The sequence below is a fragment of the Sesamum indicum genome, linkage group LG2 (assembly GCF_000512975.1).
Source record: "Sesamum indicum cultivar Zhongzhi No. 13 linkage group LG2, S_indicum_v1.0, whole genome shotgun sequence".
NCBI classification, from domain to species: Eukaryota; Viridiplantae; Streptophyta; class Magnoliopsida; order Lamiales; family Pedaliaceae; genus Sesamum; species Sesamum indicum.
In genome coordinates this window covers 8,003,722-8,014,362 of record NC_026146.1, presented here as the reverse complement: position 1 = coordinate 8,014,362, position 10,641 = coordinate 8,003,722, and the positions used below count along the sequence as shown (strand labels likewise).

Sequence of the window (10,641 nt, the reverse complement as noted above, 5' to 3'; positions counted from 1 at the left end):
AATGGATGGTCCAGACTCAGATGGAGGCCACATATATATATATATATATATAATCAATCTAATTTGATATGGTTGTGGTAACAGTTTATGCAGATGCTTCCAGGGAATTAAGTTCAATTTTTTTTTCCCAATGAATAGAGTATAATTTTATTAGCAGTTATGACACGTTGTTTTTATATGTATATGGTAAAATAATTTTTTAAGTTTTAAAATATATTATAAAAATAAAAATTTGAGTTGAAAATTATATACATAAAATTGGATTTTGTAATACTAAATGTGATCGCTTTTTACATGCATGTGTCCTATTAGTATTTATATATTGCACTGGAGATAAGAATTTTAATATATTTGGAATTTGAAATCCAATTTTCGATAACTTTATTTTCTTTTAACATTTCGTCAAATCCCAGGGATTTCACAGTTTATTTTTTTTTTATAAAAATAGACCAAGATCTGAAATCACAGATCTTGTTTTTTATTCGAGGCAAATTTGGATTTGAAAGCCTATTAAGGCGGGGAAACCTCGCCGGCTGGACTTGTGAACTGGAAGTTTATTTGGCTAGCCCATGTGCTGCCTAAGGTTAGATTATTTGCGTGGAGGGTGTGCCGGAATGGACTTCCTACGGTGCTGAATCTCGAACCAAGGGGAGTGAAGTCCTTGGTGTGGAAGTGAGCAAGAGGACGTATTGCACTCCTTGCTTCGATGTTCATTTCCCAGCCAGGATAAATGTTAGTAGACATATAGTTGTATATTTATGTGAACTATTATACCCACCAAGGAGGACAAACGTTAGTACCTTCCGACGCATAGCGCCCCATTGCGGCCTCAAAAAACACAGCATCACAAACAAAAAACAGAATGCTAATTACTAGATGAGCATATACTTGAAGGCTAAACTAGCATATTTACATATCTCGGAAAATTGATAGGATTAGGTGTAACGACCTAAACTAGAAAGTAAGATCTTCTACATATCTTCGCACACAAAAGTACATTTTCGGGCTGCTCTAGAGAAACCTAAAGGAGACAGACAGACCACTGTGACAATCCCCACACAAAATTAACTATGAAAACTACCATTTCACTTGCATGGTGCTGTAAGAGAAATAGCAGTTGGCTGATGTTAGCAATAAGAGAAGATCAGCATTTTGCACTTTCTTTGCTGAGCTTACGGGTGTGTGTATGAACTTGCAGTACATGGGTCTTCAGGCTACAATATATGACCTGGCACAATAACTTGTGTTAGCACACTGTTAGAGTCGTCTACTTAGAACGAATTGTAGTTAGGATATAGAAACAATAAAATTTTTCTGCAGCTTAAAGGTAAAGAGAATAGGGACACGAATGAAACCAGACTAGTCAACAATGGAATTCTTTTAAAGATTGTTATATGTGAAATATTCTGACCTGCAGGGGTATGGATGTTGTTGATAACAAATCTTTGCATTCATCAAGTAGACGATGCTCCCTTACACTTAGATTAGAAAGTTCAGACATCAGTAAGTTCATCTGCTCCACCTGTATAGCAGCAATTAAAGGGAGTTTAAGAAAGACAGAGATGGTATGCAAATATTAGAGTAAATATTCATCCACTGCTTATTGCTTAGGTGCTCAAATTACCTAAGCACTGAAAACTTAATTGATCTTTTTTTCTTCATCGTCTTATAACCGAAAGTGAATTCCTCTCTCCTTATCAGCTCATGCAAATTATGGTGGATTTTAATCTATCGACTCATCCCATTTAAAATACTAAACAAATAATTTTTTTTTGTTGTTATTAATAATTCTTTAGTACTAGAACCTTGAGTAACTATTCAGAAATATAGAATGTTCAGACTATCCTGTTTACACAGGCGAAACATACCAGATCAACTTGTTGAGACGTATGCTTGCTATGGTATTAAATGGAAGTATGGAACTAAATGGACACAGTACAATTAGAAGTTTGTATCTGTTCACACTGCAATTTATGCTCCTATAGCCATTCACTTTTCCTATCTTTATCAGCAACGGGTCATGAATATTGTGAAGCCTATTCTTATTTCCTTTATAACAAACTTCATGTTGAACCAAGAAAAGCCTGTAATTTTGATTTCATCCAGATCTTAGACATTTCTCAGGTTGGTTGTCTCGGAATTCTCTCAATGGCTGCCACATTGATAAATGGGATACCTTCCACTGGCAAAGATTCCATAGCATGTTATCAAGGAGAACTGGACGCGCAAAATGACTCTATCAGACTCGCAAGGCAGTGTTCCATTGCTTGTTATTGGGAGAACTAGGGGTGCAAAATGAGTCGAACCAGCCTGCAAGCCTCGTAAGCACGCTTGACGGTAGCTCCAAGCTTGAGCATAGCTCCCTCTATTGCTCACGGGCTTTTTCCCTTTTAGACTTAGTATTTTTGGTTTTATTATTTTCTAAAAATTATGTATTTAATATATATTAAATGAATATATTAAAATAAAATAAAGCATATTAAAATCTTACTCAATAGATATTACAGTTTTTATAGTTTTAAAATAATATGATATTTTCATAAAGTTAGTAAGATGTATCCAAAAATCAGCCCTATTAATGTATATTATTGAACTCTTTAAAAGAAATATTTATTTCATTTAATGTATATGGTTTTTGTTTGTTTTTGTTGATATTAACTTCCGTTTGTTCTCATTTTACTTCCATGAATTATCTTAATAGTTTCTATGCATAATTATCTAAATCTTTTTTATGATTCAATCCAAAATATTCTTTTGGAAAATGAAACTAAAAAATATGAATACATTCTTAGAAATACTTATACGCTATGTTTGGTTTCATGTTTTGGCCCATCTCTACAAAACTTTGTTTGTTTTTGTATTTTGCACACCTCCACTAGGTGTGCAATTGTAATTTATTTATTTTTTATTATTTTTTTTAATTATTTTTTATTCTTCTCTTAACATAAATATATATATTATATTTCACTAACAAACAAAATACTATATACATACACATATATATTACTAAATATATATATATATTCAAAGACATGATTTGACAATGAACAGTAACTCCTGTCTCCCAAATCCCAACATCAAACCTACAACACTTATTTTATATTATATCAAAATACAAATCCAAACATACCATCTATCTCAAAACACATACTTACTTATCTCTATTTTTCTCTCTCTATCTCCAAAAGACCAAAATAAAAACATTCAAAACATTAATCCAAACATAATGATAACTTTTCATATCTAGTGAATATTATGTATAATTAATTGCAGTAAAACTTTTAAATCTGTGTAAAATTTGATAATACCCATAAACTAATGATAGTAACAATGACAATAACAATTAAAATTTGTTATTGATATTAGTCTAGTTTGGGTCGACTGTTGCATATTATGAGAGAATTGATTGTAGGAAGAGTGACTTTACAATTTTAATAATGATTACGCATATTCAAATTGTAATTATATTCCCAAACTTACCTCATGTCAAGTGGTTTTGGTAGAATTTAATAGGTATAATAGATAATTAGATGAAAAATAATAGCAGTGGGATTAAAAGATACAAATTGTAGCTTTTATCAGAATATGGTTTTGGTATAATTTAATTCGAAAGTGATTGTGGGAAAAGGGACCAAACAATATAAAAAATTGTATTTGCACTAAAAACATAGGTTTGGCCTACTCAATATGCACAAAATGTCCTGTATCTCTAGATATAAAATGAAAAAAAAAATGATTATAAGTTTCTCCTATATTCTATGTAATTAATAAATACGAGATACATGAGTTACTATAATTTTATTTTAGAACTTATTTATTATAACATTATTTTTGTAATATTATTTATTGAGAATGTATGTAATAACTAATAACTTCTCATAACTAACAAATTTATTTGTAAATTTGACATATTCCAAGAAGGGTAAATGCTATACTTGATCCCTTAAGTTTTCGTTTAAAATCACTTTAGTCTTTTAAGTTCAGTTCTTAACATTAACATCCCTAAACTTTAATTTTTGTCACAGTTTGGTCCCTCAAACCATTTTTCAGCCAAAATATGGCCGGAGTTCAACTTTTGGAGGGTAGAATGGTCAACTTAAGTTTTATTTTATCACTTTAGTCCCTTAAGTTTGTAAAATATCAAATTAGTCCTTTTTCTAGAAAGAAAACCATTTTCTTTTTATATTTTTATATGGGATGTAATTATGTTGTATGAAAAATGAAAACTTTGAACTCTTGTGAACATAATATTACATATTGCTTAACTTAAAATAAAATAATCTTTTCTTTTTCATTTTCAAAAGTGACAAATATCAAAATTATAAATAAATTTAAAAAACTTATCTAATCTAAAAATATAATTAAAAAGTCTAAATCGGTTCTTTAATATTAGGAGTTAAAGACATATCTAATAAAACTAATCTTAACAATGTTATAAAATATATAGTAACAGTTACAATTTTGAAGAAAAAATTGGTTGAATATGCTTTTAATTATTATTATTTGGTGGATTTCAAATATATATAAAATTCATTTTTAGAGGTTTTCTAAATTCATTTTAGAGATATTTTTCTATAATGGGACTATATATGTAGAAAACTTCTTAAAATGAATTTTATATATATGAAATCCACTAATGAATTTAGTTAAAAAAGAATAATCTACCAACTTTTTGTTCGATCCAAACATTTAACAAATATTATTTAGGTTTAACTTTTTTAGACTTATCTTAAACTCTTGAAATAAAAATTACTGACTTAGATTTTCTTTATCACATTTTCATATTAGATAAGTTTTATAAAATTTATTCATAATTTTAATTTTTTTGAACTACTAAAGAAAAGAGAATATTTATTCTAAGTTCAGCAATATATTAGTATTATGTTCACAAGAATTCAAAGTTTTCATTATTCACATAAGATTATAGAGCATATCAACATAAAAAATGTAAAAACGGCTATTCTTTTCGTGTAAAAAAGGATTAATTTGATAATTTACGAACTTAAGAGACTAAAGTGATCAAATCAAATTTGTTGACCATTTTACCCTCCAAAGAGTCAAAATCTGGCCACATTTTTGTCGGAAAATGGTTAGAAGGACCAAACTGAGACAAAAACTAAAGTTTAAAGATCCTAAATTCAAGAAATGAACTTGAGGGACTAAAGTGATTCTAAACGAAAATTTAAAAGACCAAATATAATATTTACCCTTCCAAGAATTAATTAAAAAAAAATTATATTCTTTTTATTTTAATTCAATAAATATATAACTATAACCAGTTATATATTTGTGCATATATGTTATAAAGCATATTTCCGAACTTTTGTTAATATGTTGCTACTATAAGCTAATATTATGTATATATTAGTAAAAACAATTATAAATTTATGAGTTAAATCAATGTATGTATGCCTTATAATATTTTTCATTTTTAAATTCTTAATAAGAATTATTAAAATTATTAGTTTTTTGTCGAATTTCATATTCATTATCATTCCATTTTTTTAGAATTTCATGTTAGGTCAAATGTAAAATATTTTTAAAAAAATCTTCTTATGATTAATTTAAAAGTAAAGTTTCATTTGTCAACCTAATTTATTTGATAAATACTTTTAAGAAATTAAAAATTAATTTATATTTCCTTTTTCATGAATGAGCTTCAGCTCCTCCTCATTTTCTTTTCTTTTCGGGCCACTAAAAGAAGCGCATCAAGATCGAGCCTTGAAACACTTGCCAAGCTCCACTGAACTCAACTCATTTGATGTGTCGTGTATGCTTCAACATTTGAACTGATAAATCCTCCACCTTATACAGTATCCAACTTGTTGACCGCCTAACAAATTTGCAACTAGTTTCTGCGCCAACATCCATTAAGGAGTCCTAACTTCCTAGTACTGCAACAATTTCATATTCATGCAAAAGAAACTCCTTTCACAATAGTCCTGAGAAAATACTGAAGCATCATGGGGTAGAAGAATTCATTTTAACCTGCCCCTTTTTATATGCGGTCTCAAAAGTGGCTTCTTATTCTTTAAAGTCCACAATCCAGATACTTGTTTGTGTTGAGACTAGTGAGTATTATATGATACTTATCCAAGAAATCAGAAAATAAATTAGAAACCAGTTAAGAACTTTGAGGACAACTTAAGTTTGCAGACTATGAAAAAATTAGGTGAATGCATACTTCCGACAATCCAACTGAAAATGGAATTACCTTAGTTAGCAAAGAGCAAACTGAAGATGCCATTGCTTGCATCATATCAACAGCCGAAGATATTGCTTCTTGCACCTTGTCAATATCAGCCTGAACAAGATAAAACAAAGAGAACGACACTAGGCTTTGTTAATTCTTTAGCTACAAACTATCTTAAGGAGAAATGCAGTTGTATTCATTAGGAAAAGAAATGCAGTTGTATTCATTAGGAAAAACACCATCATACCCTTGCACCACCGACAAGCGGAAGACGGGTAGTGCTAGCTTCCAATGCTTCTATAGCACCAGATAAGGAATTGCAGTGATCTCTCTCGAACAGACCCCAGCTCTCCAAATTTGGCTCCTGCATTCAAGAAATATGAGTTAAATGCTAAATAACAGTCTACAGTGTTCAACCTTCTTTCATATATACATCTTTGCGCTGTGGTGTGAAAGCAGGCACTAATCAAACATAGTTGCATGTTAAATTACAGCAAGCAAGAAGAGAGGAGAGAGTCCCTTTAAACACTTTGAGAAGTAAAAATTTAGAAAATTTTCCAGAGTGCAATAAGTTCCGGCCAAATAAAAAAGGAAGAAAAAAAGAAAAGAATCTTGAGCAAATATAACTACTTAAGTCAACCACTGAATGATATCACAGTAAGCACAGTCAAAGAAAGAAAAGGTCTTACTTGCTCCTTTAATATAGAATAAAGCTTCACATTATGTCTCAAAAGTTGTAGTTCAATTCTCTTGGACCCAACCGAATGTCGCAATTTTGAGGTAGTCATCCAAGCGGTATAGAGACTTCTCTGATGAAGTCAAAAAAGAAAGGGTAGAGATGAGAACACTTTCCCTTGGAACATCATATTAAAGAAGCTAAATAAGTGCCCAATTCAAGTGTGAGATGGTACGAAGAATGACGTATCCAATTTAGCATCATATAAATTACATAGCCATGTTAATAAATATTCAAGTGAAAAGAACACATCTAATCAATATGTGCAAGTGATAGATTTGTCGAACCAACAATCAATTATCAAGTAAAGATAGGGAATTCTTTAGTTGTGAAGTGCTAATGTTCATTGACAAATAATTGCTGCACTCAGCAAAATAATTTCCTTGAGAGAAATTGTAGATCAGCTTAAAAACAGAGCTTCATAGTTACTTCGGGTTCCAAGCAAGATATGTCATGTCAGATGCCCATACGATTTCAGTTGCTTATCTTGTCTGTACCGATGCTAATTGTATCTATCAGTTTATCCAGTAATATATCATTTCAATTCCTAGCAAGATATGTCAGCTTAAAAACAGAACTTCTCAGTTACTTTGGGTTCCAAGCAAGATATGTCAGATGCCATAACGATTTCAGTTGCTTATCTCGTCTGTACCAATACTAATTGTCATCTATCAGTTTATCCAGTAATAGATCATATCAATTCCTAGTTTACAATAAGCAAATCACCTCTACGTTTCTCGTCAAGTTAAAAAGGTAGATCTCTCATTCACCGAATATCATCTAATAGAAAAGCAAATATAAGTAAAAATTTTCTTGTACTTTCACTTCTAGCAGGGAAAATGAGTGCTCATGATGTACGCCATATGTATCATATATTTCATTCCCATCGAAATAATATGGTTTATAAGCGTTTTTTAGTTTAAGGTTACTTAGATTTTCATTTTTCCCTAATGCCACTGATAGTTTCCATTTCCTTTTCCTTGACATTTCTTGGCTTAAAAACTGATACCATTCTAACTCACTGTGCAACTAAACTTGTTATCATGCTTTTCAGAAAGCAATTAACCACTTGATATAGAAAGGAGAAATCCATTAATAAACATCACAATGCTACAGCACCCAAAGTTGAAACTCTTGAGATTGCGCAAAAAGAGAGTACAAAATTTCAGAACCATGAACTGAGAAAATTATTTTAAACTTGATGGCAATGATTAATACAGGAGGCCAAGTAGAAAAGCACCTTCACAATATTTTGGACTCGAGATGAAACAATAGTGTATTACGTTTCCTGAGGAATCAGAACTATTATACAGAACTGGGTCGCTTTTGCATAAAGTATATATTTTAGATTATTTTTCAGATAAGACTCCATGCAACATTCCATATGTCATTTTTTTTATTATTATATTTTTCTTTTTGGGGGTAGCGAGGGGTGTGGAAGGGATTACATTAATATTAAGATATTGCAATTACTAATTGAAGCTAATAAAAGGTGAAGAGTTTCTAGTAGCCTCCCTACCTTTCTTTTTTCTTTTATTTTTTCGTGCATTTTGGCATTTAAGAATCTTATATATCGATTCACAGACTTCTTGGACTTAATCAGACTGGATGAAGATTATAAATGATTTAATGGAGTAAGTAACCAATAATCTGCTGCCCAGATGTGTACAGTATTATTTAACACAACCACATATTTCGATGTGTCTATTATTATTTTGTCACTAAATTCAGTTTTACTAGAGCAAAGCACATACTTTAGCACGGATGCCTCGATCCATGAAACAATTGGAACTGCAATACTGTAAATGTTTAACTAATTTATTTTATTGAAGAGTCAAAAATTTTGGGGAAAGTTAGTACCTCTGCTGTCTGTTCTTGTACCAACAGGGTATTCTCTACCTTCGCATTTGCTAATCGCCACTGCAACAGTCGGTTATATAGCAGCCTCAAGTTATGTGCATCAGCAATTCGATTCTCTCTCAGCTTTCCCTTCCTCATATCAACAGCAAAGCTCAATATAGATGGTGTGCTACACGTGTTACTGGCATTCATTGAAGTTACCACACCACTTCCAGCTCTTGTCGGACTAGCCATACCCCTTAACAGAGCACCAGATGAAGTCAAGGCCTTGCTTGGTGAAGCGGCCCTCATTCCCCCTCGAAGAGGTGATAATCCTCTAATCGCAAAAACTTCGCGTGGTGATGAAACAGGACTATCGTTTTGAAAATTCTTTGCAACAATTAATTTTGAATGACCTAATGTTCTATTTGATGCACTATTTGATAAGGGTGAACCAGGATCCAGTACTTTATGCTCTCGGTTACTCGCATCTTGACTGAATCTTCCCGGCACAACAACCCCACGTGGCCCTCCTCTGAGTTGAATCACATTTCCACTTGCAGTGCTCTCGCTTGAGTCACTCTCAGCATCTGAGTTCCGGGACTCACCTAATCTCGGTCGACCATCGAGCTCACTTGTTCCTCGAACGTCAACATCGTGATTGTCCAACTTCAAATTACTAACCTTGTTTCTACTATTTTCATCAGCCACAGACTTTCTCAATTCCTTGAGCGCAGAACCGGATCCACTCAATTTCACTCGTCCCGTGACGTAATCCAAACTCCTAGTGAAGAAATTCGAATTCTCGCCACGTAATCTTCCCGGCCAACGATGCTGCTGATGATCACTCGGCCTCGAATTCTCCCTATCCCTCTCTCTTCGATCTCTCACCGGCGTCACTCCCGCTTTCTTCCTCTCCGGCGTACCTTTCCTCAAACCCCCGGGAGTTCCGGCGGCTGCCGGAGGTGGCTTGACCTTACTCACAGGCAGCGAATACGATTCCCCCTGAAACGATACCGATAAACTCCGCACTGACGTCACCAACATTCTCTCAGCATTAGAAGGCGTCGTCGCCCCCTGCCGACGTCTCTCAGCAGACACCGCCCTCTGCTGACTCTTCGGAGTAGCAACCGCGACACTCCTGCTAAGCATTGGAGACTGGGACCTTCTCGACGCAACTGACGACCCGGATGTAACGGAAGAAAACGTCGTGTTGGTTGACGCGGAAGAATTGGAAGAGGATGAGGAGGTTGAGAGAGACAAATAGCGGGAGGATACTTCACGAGCTTTGGGACGGCTTGACGGCGCATTGTCAGAGTCGGACGACAGCAACGGCGGCCGCTTTGGGTTCTGCGAAGGGCGCTGCTTGGGGGTGGATGTAACCGCAGTTACCATTTCACATCGTCAACTGAACTCCCCACTCTCCTTCAAACCCTAAAATTCAGCTTAAGTCAGCTGATTTAGCTCTGGAAACAAATGAAAAGCGTGTACTAAGGGAGAGAAGAACCCAATTACGACTGAGTTAAGGGGAACGTGAATATATATATGTTTAGAAGAGAAAATGAGTGGCTTTAATGAGTAGTTTTAGAGAGAGAAACCGAAGATATGACCGTTACGAAACCCGGCGAATATATATATATATATATATATATATATATGTGTGTGTATGTATGTATATATATATGGGTGGGGTGGGTGTGGGGGTGGGGAGAGAGACTTTGGAGTATAACTGTCGTGTAGTGTGTGAATGTGTGAGAGAGAAACATTTTCAGGTATAACCAAAAGAGATGTTGTACGTTCTTCTATAATGGTTGTACATCGAATCACGAACTATAAGGGCCTGTTTGTGTTGCCGTGAAAGGCAGGAAGAGAA

General features: G+C 33.5%; 1 protein-coding gene across 1 annotated transcript; it reads right to left on the bottom strand.

The window, feature by feature from the left end:
* On the bottom strand, positions 778-10,377 carry LOC105155594 (QWRF motif-containing protein 2). Its single transcript, XM_011071488.2, has 6 exons — positions 8,790-10,377; positions 6,883-7,002; positions 6,441-6,557; positions 6,215-6,304; positions 1,412-1,522; positions 778-1,228 (listed from the first exon to the last, which is right to left on the bottom strand). The coding sequence occupies exons 1-6, from the start codon at positions 10,161-10,163 to the stop codon at positions 1,145-1,147; spliced, it is 1,896 nt and encodes a 631-aa protein (XP_011069790.1). The 5' UTR covers positions 10,164-10,377; the 3' UTR covers positions 778-1,144.